General features: G+C 36.1%; 1 protein-coding gene and 1 long non-coding RNA gene across 5 annotated transcripts in view; one reads left to right on the forward strand and one right to left on the reverse strand.

The window, feature by feature from the left end:
• Positions 1-1,676: 1,676 nt before the first annotated feature.
• LOC114156316 (uncharacterized) lies at positions 1,677-8,688 on the reverse strand. The gene is made up of 3 exons (XR_003597917.1): positions 8,443-8,688; positions 2,390-2,479; positions 1,677-1,906 (listed from the first exon to the last, which is right to left on the reverse strand). It is a non-coding gene; the product is annotated as an uncharacterized LOC114156316 (long non-coding RNA).
• An 8,059-nt stretch (positions 8,689-16,747) lies between these two features.
• Positions 16,748-21,271, forward strand: part of phf14 (PHD finger protein 14) — an 82,007-nt gene continuing 77,483 nt past the window's right edge. For all 4 annotated transcript variants that reach the window (XM_028035621.1, XM_028035620.1, XM_028035622.1 and 1 more), the window contains exons 1-2: positions 16,748-16,889; positions 18,506-18,616. In XM_028035621.1, the coding sequence (XP_027891422.1) occupies positions 16,763-16,889; positions 18,506-18,616 (238 nt within the window). In that variant the 5' untranslated portion in view covers positions 16,748-16,762. The remainder of the gene's footprint in view (positions 16,890-18,505; positions 18,617-21,271) is intronic.

The following is a 21,271-nucleotide window of genomic DNA, read 5'->3' on the forward strand; positions in this document are numbered from 1 at the left end:
GAGCAGCCCTGAGACATTGGCACAGACATCATGACATGATGTCTCTTAAGACAGTGACGGATATGAGATCATCTGTCTAAGCAGACAGATAAACCCTATATAAGGTGGGTGCAAAAGAGGAACCGTTCGTTGGATCCTCCGGGCAGCTTCGAGCCAAGAGATGGACAAAGAACTCTGCAGCTGAAGAAGAGCCGGGGCCACAGAGACGAAGACTGTCCTGCTCATGGAGACCAACCCGTCAGCACTGCAACCTGTGGCATCGAATCGCACTTCTTTCATCGGCTGGGTTCAGACCCCAAAGACAAAGATGAAGACAAAGGCAAAGGCAAAGACAAAGAAGAAGAACTGGTGCCTTTTTTCCTGCCAGCACCAAGTCCTGTGTGACCTCAGCATCCATGCGGAGAGGAGGCTCATCAGACCTGCGGAGATCCTGGCCTTCATCGATCGGCGTCTTCCTCCTGCTGCAGCACCTTCTTCATCATCAAGCCAGGTCTGGGGTTCGAAACACCAAACTCCGTCCGTCTCTCTCTAAGGTTCCTTTTTTAGTTCTCAGTATCAGCAGTAGGGAAAGATAGACTAGATGACTGATTTTACTTATTTGATTATTTCTGCTACTGAATTAAGCTGTACTGACCCTTGCAAAAATGCCTTACTAATAAAATATTTAGCATAAAGAAAATCTAAAAGATGTTGTGGACATTCAGTTAATGAGTCACCTTAAAGTTCTTTGATGGTTGTAAAATAGCTGTGATGTTTGATTCTGGAGAGGAAAAAGTGGAAAATGTTTTTAGGTTGCTGGTAGCCCATATGTAAAACAACATCCTTGGGACTCGCCCGAGTCACTAAAACCTACCTGGTTCAATAACAAATGCACGTTGTAAAATAGAGAACGAGCGACCGTTAACAGGTGTGCTCTGTGAAACTAGTTGGCTGTAGGCTGCTCAGTCTGGCTAATTCACAGGGGGAAGAAGGGTGGGACACCTGGATGTAGGCCGTCAGATAACCAGGCGAATCGTTTCTCGAAACCATCTTAAACAGAGTTTGCTTCAGTTCTGGACAGGGTAAATCCCAGCAGATTTAGGAAACTCAACGTACCCGTTAGACGGAGAGCTGGTAGCACATCTCCCCTCTCAGAAGAGGAAGTACGAGAGTGAGAGAGTAGAGACAGAAAGGAGGGGGGGGGGGGGTGTTGCGCAACAACACCTTTTAATAAAATCAGCCTCCTTAATTGAACTTCTCTTTCACACAAAATATATTACCCACAGTGTTAGCAGAAGCTAATTTGCCATATCGTAGATATCCTGTCCTGTTGTACTTGTTATAACATCGATGTAAAATAGCTGTGTTTGAGTGCTTGTGGATATGATGTTTCCCTACAATTTTAGAGTACAACAAATCAATTTTCCCTTCCGGGAGCAGAATGAAGCAAAAGATCATTTACTATGTTATTACCTTCCACAGACAGAAACAGAATTGTCAGGAATTCAATATACAAACCATGATGCCGCATTGTAATGCAAACAGAATAAATATTTGCTTGGCTTTATGGCAGAGGGTAAGAAGCACCTCAGCTGTTCATCATGGGAAGCATTTTAAACTACTGCTTGATACCTAGTGACGGCTCAGCACATCAACAAGTTCCCATGAAAGCACACACAACACACACTCCATCCTCCAGTTCCTTTTTTATGTGGAATTTGTAATGGTTGTGTGACTTTGTCACAATGCATTTTTTTATTCTTATTAACTGCATGGGTGCAATTTATTTTCCTCTCAGGCGATGGAGGTGGTTGCGAGTGAGGGCAACTCTGGCCGGAGCTGATAAGCTGCTGCTCACACACAGGCCTGCAGGAAGAACCAGATTTACCGAGAAGACAATGTCCACTAGGTCAGGAACACACATGCCCTGAAAACACACAGATGAGGACAGCTGAACGCTCATGTGTATAACTATACTTGCGAAGACACAAATACCATTTTCACCTAACCTCCAACCTTTATATCAGTGAAATATTTTTCACTCAATGTTTCTACTCCAACATTTTATCTCTGTTTGAAAACCTAATGAGTAAACTGAGACAAAAAAAAGAATAAAAGTCTGCACAATCATATTTTAGAAATGTGATCAAATACTGATGAAAAGACCGTATTCCATCATTTTGTGCAGGTTTGATATTGGACTAAAGTAAACATATCAAATTTTGCCTGTTTGTGTTTACAAGTATGAAAAGAATACTTCAGAACAATTAAACACACAAACTGAAATTTGTCCTCTGGAAACAAGAACTATAAAAACATCATAAGCAAACAGCAAAAAATTTTTAAATAAATAAAAAATAAAAATAGTGGTAGGCAATAACTTTAACTGTGAGTATAAAAATTCACCGACCTATGTGAAAATACCAGGCTTCTATGATGAATAAATGAGACTCTGTTGATGTTTCAACATTTGATGTGGCATGGATTCAGTATAATCCGTCTGAAAAGACATCAAATTGTTTAAAGGGAAAGAAATACAAAATGAAAAGCTGCAACAATTAGTGGATATCTTCAACAAAACAAATGAAACCAAGTCCTTCTGTCCACAGATTTGTAGATCATGTTTAGTGGCATGATAAAACTCTACAGTTACTAACTTTTGTAAAGTTTTACCATAACGACAAACACTGAATACTTTTATAAATATATGAACTAAAATCTGCCATGAAATTTGATTTAATTTTTTTTACCAGGGCTACATTTTGATCAGAACCTGAACTTTTGGCTGTATTTTATACACCACCACAGCCACTATGTGGCAGTATAGTGACCTCAAATGTGGACACCAGTCCACAGTGCAAAATTTTGCATTGTGGACTAGCAAAATGTTATGTCCTCGTATGTGGATGCCAGGTCTGAGGAGGATAGAGCAGCCATCCAAAAAGTCTGCTTACCTGCTGAGGTCTGAAGTGAAGTTCTGACATGTAGAAATGTAAGGTGAAGACCACAACAAGCAGGTTACTGTTCAAATATTCTATCCCGGTAATTTGTGTTTCTCCTCTTTAAAGGAGATTATGTATTTGTTTGTTGTTGGTCTATTTGACCACATGTTTTTTTAAACTGGAAAGTGATTGCAGATAAAGTTATGAATCACAAACTTTATGACTTGACCTAGATCCATGATCAACCACATAATTATTGTCACTCTTAAGTTAAATCTGATGGATAGCACTTGGAATGATGTACAAAGGCCCAGAGGCTTGAAGCAAACAATGGCAGCTGTGGCAGTGTGTGTGATCCTAGCTGTTTAGTATGAGAGAAAAACAAACTGTGTTACGTCTGTGGGCTGCAAATAGAGCACACAAAGGGTTGTTTGTTCTTATGCTGGTCTTTTCCCTGTGTGGGAAATAGCATTTGGAGCTTCTGTTGTCATATTCTCTGTTTGAGCACGATGCCGGCTGCATTGTTTAGTTGTCTGATCCTGGTATTAACCATTAGTCTCTCAAGCATTTGTCATTCTGAAATAAGTCCTAGAGATATTTTAGGCAGACAGAGACAAATGGGATCCAAAACAGAACAGTGTAATTTGTATATGTGACAGTGCTTCTACAAGTTAATGTAAAAACTTGGAAATCTTTTGAAAAGCATGAGACCAGAAAGACACCACAAATCCATTAAGAAATTCTTAGATCCCAGCTATAGCTGGGATCTAAATCCAAAGTGAGGAAGTTCAAGTGAGGAAGAACGGACCAGAGCTAGGAATCTTTCAGCCAGAAACAACAGCTGGTCTGAAATTTCCCCATCAGTAAGGAAATCCTGTTTGGATCTGTGGATGAGCAAAGAGCCTCATTCTGGACTCCAAAGCAAGGCAGTCCTTATTAGTTCATGTGTGAGAAACTGAAGGGCCCTAAGTTTTTCTCCCTTTCATTTAATCTTTTTCTCCCAGAATAATAATGTTGTTTTACTCACAGTTATGTTATGTTTTCTCCAACTGCCAGTGACTCATAGCAGAGCCAGGTTGACTTAATTCCTGGCTTTTAAAAGTACCAATTTTAAAAGTGTCAATTTCACAACAAATGTCTTAAATTTGTAGTATGTAGGTATTGTGAAAAATATGTTTTTTACATATTTGTTAAAATATGTAAAATGTGTGCAAAAAAGTACTTTATAGAATAGAATGGAATAGAATTCAACTTTATTGTCATTGCACTGTCACAAGTACAAGCAACGAGATGTAGTTTGCATCTATCCAGAAGTGCTCTACAAGATATAATTTTTTATTTACAGATGTACAAGACTATGTACAGTATGTATGGACTGTAAGGGGTTGTAGCAAAGAGATATAGATATTGTGTATAAATATAAATATAAATATGGGAGCTATATGCACAGATTATACTGATTATACAGAATATACAGAATATACAAGAATGTTAGGGAATGGATTATATTAATATATAATATAATACAAGATAAATAATGGCAGATCAAATTTACAGATTGTATGTGTGTGTGAAGAAAACAGTCCATGATGTGTGTGTGTGTGAGGATAGTCTCTTTGATAACAAAGAGAAATTAAATGTAACTGTAAATGCTACATTTACATTACATTTACATTAATGTAAATGTAATGCCTGAGCATTCATGACAGGCTCTATTATTGGGAAGAAGATGTATTGTTAAGAGAACGGCAGAGGCTGTCACTAGCGTGTACACAAGAATGATTGACAGTGCTAAGACCCTCCTTCTGGTTCTGACTGGTTGTTTTTGACTGAGTGGTGTATTTCTGCAATTAGTCCTGGGAACACTGGGAGAAAGCAGAGAAGCTTTCTCATTTTTCTCAGAGATTATCTGTCTCATCCGATACTGTCACAACATTTTGATAACTTTGTAAAAAACATATTTTAAAAAAATAAAAGTTATATACTGTGGCTAGGAACAGAAGAACATACAATTTATTTAGAGAAATATATTGTCAGTTCAGTCCAGTTATGCATATTCAATATCAGCTATATCAACTACATGCTTTCCAATTTGTTTGTAGCTACAAGACAATCCAGTCAAGTTTGGTGTTATTTAAAGTGGTAAAAAGTTTTTTTCTTTTCATGTATCTGTTAATTCTATTTATTTTAATTTATTCAATATATGTTTCTGATGTTAGTAATAACTGTCGGTTGATGATTATATTCACTGCTGGTGCTCTTCCTATCATGTATGGTCATATTTTTCATGTCGTTTTGGCACATTGTATTGCAACCCATTTATTAAACTTTATCTCTTAGTTTCTTTGGCTTTTTTATATATACTTGCTGCAACATCAATTGCCCTCTGTGACTTAAATTAACCTCCACCTAAATGAATTATAGTTTTGATAAATATTCTTCATTCTTGCTTTAAAAACAATATTGAACAATTTTATTATAGGTAGAGTGAAACACAAAGCAGTTTTTCAGTGGATGTGAGACTGACATTTTTTCATGACACATATTAATTCCAGATACACTAATATAAGTTTTGCTACACCAGAGGCTAAAAGGCAAAATTCCAAACAGAATCATTAGTTGGATTGTGAGGCTGTTTACTGTGTGTGAGAACAGTTCAAGCACCAGGGCTGAGATAAGGAGGAAAAACTACCGTTTGAGGTTGAGAGGAGCACAGAGATGTCTAAAAGTGAAAAAAGTGCTGTGCTGTCACAATATGACAGCCAATCCATCAGTGAAATGGAGACTGTGTCTGAAGCGCCAAGGAGAAAGTGTCTGAAAGTTTTATAAATAGTTGTGCCTTTTAAAGGAAATTAGAAATTTTCACATGAATGCCATCTACATTTTTTAGAGAATATTTCAAGTGAAGAACTCTTTGAACATGACTGAAACATTCTAAAATATGAAGCAGCACAGCTCAAAACTCATTTGAAAATGGCAGGATCTCCCACTGAAATGACAAGTTTATTCCCAGGCCAGTGACACTTTCAACGTGTCACAGTTCATAAACAGTTTCCATGACATCTATTAACCTGGCTTATCCTTATGCTTTTTATGAACAAGTGAACCATGTATCTTATATCTTGAATCTTACTTCTGTGCTGAAAGCTAATAAATACATCCTCTAAATCCACCCTCAGTTGATTTAGTAAGTTAATTTTTCAACATACTGCATATGTTACAGCGTCATCAGACATATAGGTACTAATATAGCTCATTGGTTATATTTGCTTGTTAAAGACGCATAAAAAAAGATGTTGTTACAGATGTGTACTATCAAAAGCTAGCAAGCAAATTATGTTCACCAAACATCAAAGTCGAATGTTCCAACCTGATATTCACCAACCATTGAACATTCACTGCAAACATTCATGCGCTATGGAAAATTTGTATTTGGCTGTAATTTAAGTGTTAATATCTTTTAAACACTTATGGTGATTAATAATTGTTGGCCAAATCTGTATTTTTCTCTTCTAAGAAAACGTTTATCTCTGAATGTTGTAATAAAGTTGTCGGAATGTCTGTGTGGGAAATTTTATAAAATGTAGTCAGAAAACCTCAGTACCACACTTGGGCAGTAGAGGGCTCCTGATCCGGCCAAACCTTATAAATAACAGTCATTTTATGAAGGAATTTTTCTGCCATAATCCAAGAACACACATTTTCAGTCTGAAGACAGGATTTCATGTCTTTTGTTCTCAAAACTTTTGAAAACTTATCTATAGTTAGATAGATAGATAGACAAATAGATTATGTATATAGCAGATGTGTTAGATGATTTCTGCTGAACAATAATTAGAAAGCAGCCCAACCACCACCATTTAATTGAGATTTGTGTATACATGAGTGCTGAGCATGTTGACCAGATAACATGGCAAGAAAAACTGAGCGAATGTAGACTGAAAATACTGAGGAAGACTAGTGGCAGAGCAGCTAGCACAAGGAGCAAACAGGAATTGGGAACATGGAGAATAACTTGAGGGTCTTGTGAGATGTGAATCAAGGAGAGTTTCTTAAATACGGGGAGTTGAATGCTGAAACAGTGGACTAGTGCAATTTAGGAAGCACTAGCCGGTGTGAGGGGAGAGCAGAGTGCAAGCTCAGAGAGAGAGAGAGATGGCACATCAGAGCAAGGAGGATTAAAACTAACAGGAAAATAGGAACCCTAAATCCAAACATAACTAACAATAGCTGAACACAGGAAATAAACATCATCTAACTAAAAAGAAACAGAAACAATCTTGATTTAATCAAAACAAAGAATAATTAGGAAAAAAACCTCAAATGATGAAAACTATAAACCCCAAAACAAGTCAAAATCCTGTTACATATCATTGCACTTATTTCATTTATGTCCAAATGGAATGTTTTCACAGTTCAAGTTCTTTGCATACTAATGCATGTTTTATTTGTATATATAAATGTGTTCATTTATGTATAATTTCTGTTAGGATCCCAGGATTGTTTAGTTGGTTTGGATTTTGATTTACTTATTCTAGTTTGATTATTCTGTCCTACTCTTTTCTTTGATTAGATCAGTCTTATTTCTTTTGTTTTATTTATTTTGTAAAAATAAATAAATTCAAACTTGCCATTATTTAAGAACCTCATCCTCAGTCACTCCTCACTAGATTCTCTCATCTACTCCCATCACTTCCCCACATTCTCCCTGTGTTCTCCTGGCTGGTTTGTTTATCAGGATTCATGGTTTTATTCTGTCTTGGCTACCAGTAAGTTTTTCTTCTTCATTTTTTTTATTATTAAGTCTTTACTTCATTGATTGTCTCAAGTCTGCTGCAATTGGGTCCATCACAACACATAATGACAGTTTCAACTTATAACAGCTTTTAGATAGTTGACCTTTTATTCAAACAAATTGTGGTTCTTTAGGTCAGTCAAAGTGTGCAATGCTAACAAAGTGTATAGACTATTAAGCAGATGAAAGTTGCAAATGAAGTAAGTGATAAACATTTCAAAACACCACATGAAGGATATTTTACTGTCCCTGGTGAAAAAATATATGTCATGTTTAGTTTTGACTCTTGATAGAATTTGTTAGAAATATAAAAACAAAGCTGCAGGATATCTGGTATTATTTTTCATAATGCAAGACATTGCTTTTCTACTGTAAAGGACAAAAATATTAGTATAATCTAAAATTTTGTAAAAATAAATAAATAAATACATAAATCAGACAATTCACACTTCATGTATGAAGTTCATCCACCTGTTTAATTTTGTTTTGTCTTAAAATATTTTGTCATTTAATATTGTTCTCATTTAATGTTCTAATTTGTTTGGTTATGGATTACCACCATGTATTTGTCTCCCAGATATGTTTTCACCTTTGAAACATATTGTAAGGATGTGGTTATTCTGTGCATTATTAGTTCATTTAATCCCTGTGTTGTCTTGTCAAATCCCTGATTGGTCCCATCTGTCTCTTGTTCCCTGATTGTCTCCCCTGTGCTTTTGGCCTTACTTGTCTCCTCCGTAACTCACTGGATCCTTATCATAGTTATCGTGTCCCTGTCATTGTTGTCTTTGTCAAGCCAACCTGAGTTTGTGTCCGTGTCTCGTTGTTCACCTGGGGTTCCTGGCACTGTGTACAACTTGGACATACATTAAAACTAATTTTTTCCACCTTATCCTGGGTCTCACTGCAATCAATCCTCATCATCATAAAACACATTTCATGACATATCTAATAAACAGCTTCTTAAGACATCTGAAATCTGGATAGCTTTCTGTTTTTCTTCTACCCCAGATTGACCGCAAAGTTGAAGGAACTCTGGGACAGGAGTTAGCATTGAAGTCATAAAAAAGGGACACAATTTTCAAATTAGTTAAGCAAAACATAAAAACAGCCCAGCAAAGATGCAACACCACAACTCCTTGTAAATTAGAAACTTTCGAGGCTGGAGACAAGGTTCTACAACTCGGCATCAGAAGCCAAAAGCGTGAGGGAGGCGAAATGGAGAAAAACGGTCTTTTTTTATATTAGCTAAAAACTTGCTGTTTGTGATAATAAAAACTCTGACTTACTTCAAGAATTTTATATCTTTTGATATATTTTTCACACATGGAGGTTGGCATTTTTTCACTTGTGCATTGCATCCTAGGTTGATGACAGATTAATCTGTTCTGTACTGGAATCTCTAGAGTAAATACAGGAAGACTAACTTCCTGAGTTGTTTTTATCATATTGATTGATTCTGAGTGCTGCCCATATTTTGGTGAGAGTATGGTCAGAGGGTTGGAACATTTTATTTATTTATTTTTGTAAGTAATTTTAAGGGAAAATGTATTTTCTATTTTTATATATATTTACACTGCCTGTTGAAAGGCATTTATATTTAAAGGTTCCACTGTACATAAATTTGATATAAGTGCTAATAAAATGCTAAAACTTTGGGCGTGCCGTGGTGGCATAGCGGTTAGTGTGACCCATATTTGGAGGCCTTGAGTCCTCGATGCAGCCATCGCGGGTTCGACTCCCGGACCCGAAGATATTTGCCGCATGTCTTCCCCCCTCTCCTTCCCTGTTTCCTGTCAGCCTACTATCATATAAGGGACACTAGAGCCCACAAAAGACCCCTAGAGGGTTAAAAAAAAATTGCTAAAACTTTAATACGTACACATATAAACTTCAAAAGACTTAAAACTTATGACAATCTACAACTGATTCCGATTCTGAATTTCCTGCCATCAATTTTAGAATCAGTGCAACTTTTTATTGGAAACATATGGCGTGGTTCTCTATACCTCATCCAGTCTCATCCAAGTTATCTTCAGGCTCAGCTTCCATGAACCAAAGACAATTAAACAGTAAAACATTCCAATCGACCATGTTTTATATTAAATTATCAAATCTATTCAAAAGAGAGTCAAACATGACACTTCCTTAAATACAATTTGTTCTGCATGTCTCAGAAGTAATTGCTTAGCAGTGAACATTTTACTGCATTTAGACATCATCAGACAGTGCCACTGGGAGGCTAATATCCACATTCCACAAATCTGAAATGAAATGTAAAGGCAGTCTCATGAAAGATAAATGCAGAACATGGAAGCACAAGATTTACACCATATGAATGAATAAATATTCCAATTTAAATGCAAAACTCTAAGGTGGAGGTTGGCTGTAGATCACAGAGACAGTTTGCTACGTTTTTCTCTTGGACTCATAAATAACAGCCAATGCAATTACTCCTCTTCAAATGAGGTTTTAAACTTTACTTGTCGAAGCACATCCTTACAGTAATGTTTTTATTTCTTAAACCGTGTTTTATTTTTGCACCCAGTGTAATTGCTTCTGTCCTTTGGCTCATCGGCCTGACTGATATCTCTGGTAGGATGCTTGCTCAAGATCTAAGCTCTCCTTACTATTTCTGCACAACCCCAACTGTGGCTCTTAAATCCAGTGTAAATGTAGACTTCAGACTTCACACTGTTTACTTCTATTTTCTGCAACCACTTTTATCCTTCAGAGAGATTTGTTTTGCTATAATTGTCACAGCGGTTACCGTGGTAATGCCTTAAAGTGATCTATGCAGGTTTCTTTTTTCAAATCACATCAATCTCTGTTCCATATGCTTTGATGGGGTTGGTTGGAGAATTACTGTTTCAGAAGAATGATACAACAGTTTTCTTTAAGTCTTTTTTTATGTTTTAATCATTTGCATAAGACATTGTAATCAGGGATAATTGATTCATTTCTCAATGTGCTGAGGTTATTTTTTTATCTAACAAGTATTCAAATAAAGATGTTTAATAAAATGTTACATTTAAAAATACAGTGCATATAAAAGTATTCACCTTCTTGGACGTTTTACTGTTGATTAATTAAATGAAAATATTTCAAATTAAATAGGTTTAATAAGAAGTCTCACAATAAGTGGAATGAAGATCACATGGGTGAAGTGTCTCCAGAGATTGCAGTATAAAGATAGCTGTATCTAGAAGATCCATTCACTGGTTCAGCAGTATTCCTGGTTATCACCACAGCATGAGGACTAAAGAACCAATCAGAGAAGAAGTTATTGAAAAGTATAAGTTGGTGGATGGATACACAAACAACTCTAAGGCCCTGAACATCCCTTGGAGTTCACTTAAATCATCAAACATGAAGGAAAGTGGTTAATGTGTAAATTTGTTTGAATCAAGTCGTCCTCTCAACCCGAGAGCCCGTGAAGAAAAGGACTAGTGAGAGAGGTCACCAGGTTACCATGACTACGCCGAAGGAGTTCCAAGCTGCAGCAGCTGAGATGGAGAGACTCTGCAGACAACCGTTGGTTCTTCACCTGTCAGAGTTTTATGGGAGAGAGGCGATGAGGAAGTCACTGATGAGGAAAACTCACATCGAAGCTGGACTAGAGTTTGTTTGCCTAAGGGCACGTGGGAAGAGACTCCATGGTCAGGAGGAAGAATCTTCTTTGGTCTGATGAGACCAAAATGGAGATGTTTGGTCATCAGACAAGATGCTATGTTTAGAGGACACCAAATACCGCAAACACACTAGCCCTGCTGTGATGCATGGTGGTGGCAACTTTGGCATTTTTGTGTAAATGTGTATAGTTCAGCATTTTACCTAAAACTGTCTCAGTGCTAACCGTCTTTGGTCGAATGGTACTTAGGCAGTTGAATTTTCCTATTGAGTTGCAGTAGTACAGGTTGGTACAGCTTTGTCACAGCCAGGTTTAAAACAGTTGAGGTATAAAACCATCTCACTCAGACACACGGCCCCACACACCCAGTGGTGAGTCAGGAGTTGGAGTTGGAATAGTGAACCAAGACTAACGGTGGCAAGCGTTGATCGTAGCGTTGCTCAACTTTGTAAATGTGTAATTTATCTGCAGTGTGAACATAGAGTGGAATGGGTCTCCTGTGCTGTATCGGAGACGGTATAGTGTTGAATGGATGACTGTGTCAGACTGACTACAATGCTTAGGAAGCGGGAAAGGCTCATGGCAGCCCTCACTCATGACAGACAGGCTGCAGCTGAGCTACAAAGTGTTGTGGCTATAAAAATCTCCAGCAACACAGAAGAGAGTTGCTAGATTTATCACAGGTAGCTGTTTTGAAAAAAGAAAAAAGTCGCTAGAGGGACAAATATAGAAATATAGAGACAAGTGGATAAGTAGACAACAGTGCTTCTTTCATCCTGATCAGCCCCTTCTTACCCTCTCCATTCGTTCACTTAGCAGTCTCTTGGCTCCGCCCCATTTGCTGGAATTTTTTGAAAACCTTCCAGGGGCCGGCTTATGCTTTCACAGGGGTCTGAGTTACACTTTAATAAAACTGCTTATTAACTTTTTAAATTATATAGCTACCTATGTTTTTAGTGAGTACTTAAATTAAATAATATTGAACATGCTTTTGTGTTGATGTAAATTGTCTGCATACAAATAAAAACTGATTTGATTTGACTGATAAAATAATATTCAAGCACACAACTGTCATCTTGAAGTTCTATTTCTGTGGCCCTCTGGATCCCTGAGGGCCACAGAAACAGCTATGGTGAGCCAGATATGGCCTGCGAACCTTGAGTTTGACACCTTCAATTTGTATGTTGGACTGAATTCAAACCAAGATAGTGTTCTCTTTGATTGCTTTCCCCATTTTAGATATGATTAATCTAGAGGTGCAGCTAATGATTATTTTACTGATTGATAATTCTCACAATTAATCAATTAATGGGATAAAAAAAAATTGGTGCATTCTGCAGATTTTTCATTCAACCTACTAAGCTTTTTTTTGTTGCAATATTAAATATACACTGAAAGATGCTAATAAACAAAAAAATCAATTCCTCTTTCAAAGTAGGAAAAGAAACATTTTGTTGCCTAAAAAGCAACAACAACATTCCTTTGGTGAACGCTTGATTATTTGTTGCAAAGGATGCATCTGCAGCTAAAACAATCTTCATGTGAAAAGTTCATCCATTTCTGATATCAGTGCGATGTAGGGCTAATATGTTGACTGTGTTTTCATTAAACTAACTAATAATTGAATGCAAGATGTGCTTTAGAGAAGTTTATTTTACAGAATTTGAACCAGGTGAAGCTAAAATTGACAATAAAATTGTTCTGAGTAGAACATATGTACAGACGAAGAAGGTTCTCTTCATCTTAAATGCAAATTTTGTACATCTTCTGTACAGCTTTGCCTTAATTTGTTTGCCTTAACTGCTATGAGTATGTTGTTCAGTAAATTAACTTTACTGTTGCTATACTCCAGGTAGTGATTAAATGATTACTACCTGATGATTATTTTAATAATCGATTAATCATATTTAATTTGTTTCAGCCCTAGATTAACCTACCCTTGATAAATAGATATCTACCACAGAGGTAGCTGTAAGTAAACCTTTACTTAAGCAACCTTCTCTCCATCAAGATAATTTCATAAACTGCAGACCTACATTTAATCTTTCTTTCCTGTCTAAAGTTCTTGAGAAAGTCACTGTTAATGATGTGAGTGAGCATTTATGCAGTAATGAAGACTTGCAGTCACTGAATGAGCATAGGTGAAAGCCACCAAAGATTCTCATGGCCTCATATAGTGGACTTGGCCGGTTATCTCCCGTTAGAATCACTGTTTTTTTTTTATCCAGTCATTATTCTTATACATTATTCTTTTAAAAAGGCTCAAACATGTAGGGATAAAGAGAACAACAATTTTAATTTGTCAGTCAGTTTTTTCATGTAAGTGATAAATCTTTAAACTCCATTGTTACTTTGGAGTACCAATATTCAATGCTTGATACTGTATATATACAGTACAGACCAAATGTTTGGACACACCTTTTAATCCAATGAGTTTCCATTATTTTCATGACTATTGACATTGTAGATTCACACTGAAGGCATCAAAACTATGAATAACACATGTGGAAATATGCACTAAACAAAAAAGTGTAAAACAACTGAAAATACCCCTTATATTCTAGTTTCTTCAAAGTAGCAACCTTTTGCTGTGATTACTGCTTTGCACACACTCTGCATTTTCTTGATGAGCTTCAAGAGGTCGTCATCTGAAATGGTTTTCACTTCATAGGTGTGCCCTGTCAGGTTAATAAGTGGGATTTCTTGCCTTATAAATAGTCATGAAAATAAAGAAAACCCATTGAATTAGAAGGTGTGTCCAAACTTTTGGTCTGTACTGTATATATATATATATATATATATATATATATATATATATATATATATATATATATATATATATATATATATATATATATAAAATGAATGGCAGATAACAACAAAAAGATAAAGCAATAAGTAGAATACCTAAAGAGCTTATGGTGGAGCATGCACTTTGAACAGTTGTGGTTTAGTTAGACCAAACTCAGCACAGCTGGGTAGGAGCAGCTGGGTCAAAGTGGGACAGTGAATCAGGCTGTAAACAGAGTGCTCAGGTACAGGTCATCATAAAGGAAGAGGAGAAATGATCAGAAATTATCCTGGCAATCAAGTTCAGCAGCTAAACAAATGTTTAGCTGCTGCAGTTAAACATTTGCAGCAGCTATGTTGCAGCATCCTCTACCTATTTATTTAAGGTAGAGGGTAGGAACTAAATTCTTATAAAATAGAATTTTATTATTTACTATTACCCACTGTTATCCACTTCTTGTGTATTTAATGTAACATAATCAAAGTATATCTCAGGTTCCATGCAGATCTTAATAAGCCTGGAAGTCAAAAGATAAAATTGCTGATAGTGCTGATAACAAAGATGGCTACTGCGATTCCACCTAAGTGTTTTGATGCAAAGTGATAAAAACACCCCTCCTTTTAGATCAATTCAGAGCCATTTGTCATCGAGCAAGGACAGTTGTAATCATCCCTTTTGCTTGTTTGGCCCATCAGTCTTCCCTGTTAGATGTATCATGATCAATCTTGGCTCATTTATTTTAATCGTCTCTTATTTGCCAGACTGGCAAAGTCAAAGGGTGACAACAGAAACTAAGTTCATGTTGTAAATGAGCCAAAGTACATGAAGCTGTCCTTTTGATGAAGCATTTTAGCTATGCATAAGAAAGCAGAGGTGTGGACTCGAGTTGGAATCAGTTTGAATTTATGGTCGAAGTGTGGCAGGTTGTCTAAACTTAAATAATATAATATAATAGAAAGAACTACTGTACATGTTATTACATGACATGTTAAGAAATCACAGTTGCTTTGCTCATTTTACACAAATATAAAGTAAATAATTTAAAATAAAAAATTAAAATACTATTTTCTAATTTGGTCAACAGAAAATTCCATTATTTAAATAAAATATCTGTTTTTGTGAGACTTGTATTTTGGACTAACATGGCTTTAGTTGGGACTTAATTTGAGATTTGGCTGGAAAGACATGAAACAGAATAAAACAGAACTAGAAAATCTGTGAATAAATTTTGTTGGTACCTGCTGGTTTGTTCTAAAGGTTCTGTGACTGAGTTAGTCCCAACATGCATCAGGTTTGGCTTTGAAAGTTGGAATAGCTTAAAGCAGAACTGTGTGTATCTTAGTCTCAATTTCATGAAAATGACCAAGTATGAATTTTTTTGTCATGCAGGCTTTTGTTGTCAAAGTCCATATGCCTGTTGTACATTCTTATTTTGGTCAAAGGTCATTTGTAGAGAACTTTGTACATGTGTATTAATCCGATCTGCTGTCTATAAATATAGATATCTACCAAAAGTCACAATCCATCTTTGGCTCAGACTATATATATATATATATATAGAAGAAGAGAAGAGAGTGAGGCATGATTAAAATCACCAGATATTGCCTCAAATGCATTGGGGTGTTGAGTCTTAGCAACAATAGAATTGATGATATCAAACTAACATGTTGTGAATACAAAGATGAGTTAAATAGGACAATAATAACAAAGAAGATGAAACTCACTTTGAACTCCGTTTATTAGCTGTATATAAAATTTTAATATAAATATAAATTTCTCTTTCTCACACACCCAGAACAGATCAGAGATTTGATCTGATCTGTTCCGAACAGAAAACCAGGAAAGAATACATGCATGCTTGGCGAGAACATGCAAACTCCATCCAGAAAAATTAAAACCTAGAACCTTCCTGCTGCAAGGCCGATTGTGCGACTACCCAGCATTCATCTTGTCATTTAATGACAGAGGTAATGAAGGTATCATTCTCCAGGAATAATGCCTACCATATGCAAACTTGGCAATGCTTGAGATACTATTTATTGTTATTATTATTATTATTATTATTTTACTCTGTTAGGTTAATTTCCCATATAAAATGACAGAAAGCCTGTCTAATGTCCCATCTTGAGTGGAAAATTTGGAGACAATTTTTCAGTTAAAAGAGGAAACAGTCTGGGAAAGTCTAAGAGGTACTTTATCACAGACTGATAAACTTTGTTTTATCAGAAACAACATAATGAACTTAATCATTACCAGTGTTTTGGTGTTACACAGCAACTCCCTTTTTTGTAAATTCTCAAGTATCTTGGAAAAGGTTTACAGTTAGACATGACCAGTTAGTTTTTAAATAAATGTTTAATTAATCTTTTCTCTATAAGCCCATACATTTTCCGACTGATTGAGGGAATATAACTCGCTAAGCCCTGTTGTAGTTCACCCATTTTCTCCTCTGTAATGACCTAGTCAACACAGGATAACACTTTTGCTTACGGGTTATTTACTCACTTCGAAATTTTAAGAAGTAAAACACAGACTATTTTATCATGTATCTCAGGTTAGATGCCATCATTATCAGCACCTTGATATGAAATATCTAAGCGTATGCTGGGAAGACGTATTTGATCATGATTCTCCCCCTACTGTACCCATGGCAACAACATCACATCCTAACAACGTCACTTCGGTATACACCATTGTCCACAGAACATGCGGTTGAGGAAAGCCTCGTCCCTTTATTAAACGGAGTTCAAAGTGAGTTTTATCCTATTTGTTATTATTGTCTTTTTTTTCAACTCGACTGTGTTCAGAACGACTTGATTTGTTAAGCTAGCAGAAGCGAAATGATAGCATAAGCTGCACCCATGCTAGCCTGGAATGCTACGTGGTTAGCAGGACTGTAGCTGCTCAAGATGCAAATGCTACTCAGTGAAACATTATTTTGTGTATTTGCTGGTGAAACCAGGTTGTTAACATTCGCTACTGCACTGTGGCTTGGCTCCAAGCGAGGCATTTGGACTATTTCCGTTGAGTCCCCGCAGTTGGTCACTAAGAAACACAGCTAATGCTAATGAAAGTTAGCCAGCTAAAAGACGCGGCTACCATAAATGTGTCACTGAGGATATGCTAGTTAGCCAGTGAACACTGAAGGTTTTCAGCTGAAAGACAGTTGGTGTGGCTTTCAGACAAAAACGATCGACTAGTAGGATCTAAATTAGCGACAGATTCATAGCGGTGTTCTCCATTTGGTTGGTAACTTTTATAAACGAGTTGCGAAATTATTTTAATTCAGAGGCTGTTTATGGTGTACAAATGAACTCTTGCTAAAATTCAGGTTGGTATTTAAATAGACAACATGCCAATCAGGTCGGGTAGCTCTGCACGTTTGGCAGTAGAAGTTCCAACTTTAAACTGCAAAAATGCAATATCAGAAATGCAGAACATGATAGGCTTAATGAAAATAACATTGCTGATGGCTCACAAGTGCAAACTGGGGATCATTGACCATAAAGGATGAAAAAATAAAAATATTACAATGTCATTGAAAAGTTATTTAATTTGAAAATGTTAACATAGATTCGTTATACATTGGGTGACATATCAAATATTTCTGTTTCTTTGTTGATTATGGATTGCAACTAATGAAAACCAAAATGTAGTCTCTCTGAAGCTTTGGATGGTAAATTAAAGGTCAAATGAATAAAAAAAATCACGGTTAATAAATTTGAAAAGACTGAAAGATAATTATTTAATGTTCATGTAATAATTTAGACCTGACAAACAGTACAAGTTTAGAAGCTTAACCCACAGTGATGAGAAAATGTTTGTCTGTCAGAAACTTGACTTAGATTTGTCCTTCAAAGACTTGATACTTGGCTTAGAAAAAATGACTTGTGAACACATGCTACCAGAATTATCACGATCTTGTAAAAAAAATTATTGAAAAAATGCAAAGAATAATACAAGTTAAAGTTACAGTGAGAAGAAGAAGACGTTTTATTTCTATAGCACTTTTTCGGGAATAAGGCAGTTCAAAGTGAGAGATGTTGTATTATGCTTTTATTTTTGTTCACGTTTTTGATCAAACTGTAAAGTTTTGAAAAACATTTCTGGTAGACAATTCTATTAGGTAACGTAAGTTAAGAAATAAACAAATAAACAAAAACAGACAAATAAATTCTAAATGCCTACATAGTGATTGTGTTTGAACATCTGGCTTGAATCAGCATCAGAATTAGCTCACATCTGCCTTCTTTTACTCTGGCCTTATTCTACATTGAATTTGACTCTACTAATAATTTTGTCATGCTAATCTCTTTTCATTCAAACATTTATTCTTCTGTTTGTTTTTCTTTGTGACTGTTTAACAGTGGACCGAAGTCTGAAGAGACGTCAAGTGAAACCACTAGCTGCCTCTCTCTTAGATGCCTTGGACTATGACAGTTCAGACGATAGTGACTTTGAAGTGGAGGACGCATCAGGTAAAAATGATTGTGGCAATTTCTAAGAAAAGAATCAACCCTAGATTTTGGCTAACTCATGCCTTTTCCAGCTATATGAAGTGAAGGAGCTACATTGGTTGCCAGCAGTGCACACCTACTTAGCTTCCACATGTTTCAGGTCTAAACAAGCTACATCTTCAGATCTGGTATTATGTCCACTGCATGTCTGTCAAGTCGGATGCTTAGTAATCCGACTTGACAATCTAGTTGAGATTTCTTCAGTCTCAACAAGTTTGTAGATTCCATCCCTACAGCTGGTTCCACCAATCAGATAATTCTGGACACAAACTAAATTACTTTTGTAGCATTTTAAGCAGTTTCTGAGTTTGCTTAATTTAGTAAATTTAAGCTAGACAGCACCTAGTTAGCAGGACTATGGCAGCTGGTTGAACTTATTGAGTGAAAAGTATCCCAATGTTCTAGGGCAGGGGTGTCAAACTCCAGTCCTCAAGGACCGCAGTCCTGCAACTTTTAGATGTGCCTCTGCTGCACCACACCTGAATAGAATAATTAGGTCATTAGCAAGGCTCTGGAGAACTGATCTACACAAGGAGGAGGTAATTAAGCCATTTCATTCCAGTGTTTTGTACCTGTTGCACATCTAAAAACTGCAGGACAGCGGCCCTTGAGGACTGGAGTTTGACACGTGTGTTCTAGGGTTTCAGATTCATAAAATAAATAAGAGTTCCAATGTCTCCACACTCACATATTTTTAAAACAGAAATTTCATACTCCTTCGTTCCAGATGGAAAGCATCTTTCCACAGTGGTTATTTGTTGTAAAGCTGTTTGAATCTTTGCTAATTGAAATTCTCAGTTGTAATGAAGTGCAGGGCAGCAGTGGAAAACAATGACTGTGTTTTAACAGGAAGAAATCACAATAAGAATCAGAGTCAGGATAGGCAGTCCTCGAGTGACGGCGTTTTTGAGATCTGAAAGCAGATGGACAAACGCTTGTGCTGTTGTATTACCAAAATGTTTTTTGTTTTCTTTATTATCTTTATAATAATTGTTGCCTGTTTTGTGTTTGAAGATGTGTCTATATGAATGGTTGATTGATCCTTGGTTGCTTGTGGTGTAGTTGATTGATTTTTGGAGAAGGGTTACACTATATAAGACTTTTTTTCTTCAAACTGCTCTTTACATTCTAAAATGAACATGTCACGTGTCAACACAAACTAAACTAAACTAAACTAATTGAACAGAATTAAACATAAACAAATAAACAAAAACAAATGAAGAATTAAGACAAGTCAGTAACTACGAAAACTTACCATTATCATTTACTATTGCATTAAAAGCATGGAGGCTCTTCCAGCAGTATGGGCCCATGGCAGGATAACAAAATGTTGCTCATTAAGAGTGAAAATGTCATAATTACGAAGTACACTATACTGAATACATTTGTAATTTTAAATAAAAAATGTCCCCCTTTCAGATTTTGGTTTCCAACCTCCTTTTCTTGTAGGACACAATCATAATCCTTCTCCAGATCCACAGAACACATGTAGACCAAAGAAGCAACCTCCCCTGACCTCTGTCATACACCTTTTAATCCAATGAGTTTCCATTATTTTCATGACTATTGACATTGTAGATTCACACTGAAGGCATCAAAACTATGAATAACACATGTCTATCATTACCTACATATAATGCATGTTTTAAATTTAACTCAATTAATTCTTGTCTAAAACAAGAATTATTCATCTAACATGATTTTATAACACAGCTTAACGATGTGACGACAAGCCTTCAAAAGAGCTAGTTTAAATGAACAGTTGCAGTACAATCTGTCATTAATTCCTAATTTGAGCTGTTTCTGTCCCATTTAAATGCCCAGATGTTCTTCTGTTGGCAGCAACAGTGTACTCAATGGTTTGTAAAATGCTTTTGGACTAAACCATTTCAGGTAATCTCTGTTCTCTGTTTTGGCTGACCCACACTACTGGAGGCAAAATACTAAATGATGAAAATAGTTTCCTTTTGGACATTTCTACTGTCACCAGTCAACCTTTTAAGACTGGACTTTTTACCGTACCTAATCATAAATCAAAGTCATGGATTCTCTACATTCTGTAACTACATTTATTCTAACTGACCATAAAATTAACTGTGTACCAGACAAATACAGCCTGTACACATGTAGACATGAGTTAATGTGTGACACTAAAGTGCAGAAGTCAATCTCCTACAATGCAGCTTTGAAAGGTAACATCAAATCAAAGCAGTGAAGACTCTTTGCAGTCACAAGACATTAGTTATTTAGAAATATGACAATCTTCTTTCAGGTACAAAGATGGAGAAAGAAAGATCGAGTAACAGAAAACAACTATGGGTCTTTGAAAAATGTTCCTGCAGTAAAAACCTACTTCTAGTGGTAAATTTTAATGTTGCATTCATGCATTTACAAAAACGTGTCCACACAACAATTAAATGGTTAATTTATTTATCAGGAAAATCTTTGAAGTTTAAATTTTTGTTTTTATTATTTATTATTTAGAAAGACAGATTTCCATAACATTCGTTAATTACAGCTTTACTCATTTAAGGTCGTACATGAGGATAGAAGTGGAGAGTCCAAGGGTTTTTTTTCCATACTGCCTTTCTGGTATTTTCTTTTACAGACTATTAC

Source organism: Xiphophorus couchianus, chromosome 13 (assembly GCF_001444195.1).
Source record: "Xiphophorus couchianus chromosome 13, X_couchianus-1.0, whole genome shotgun sequence".
Lineage (NCBI taxonomy): Eukaryota > Metazoa > Chordata > Actinopteri > Cyprinodontiformes > Poeciliidae > Xiphophorus > Xiphophorus couchianus.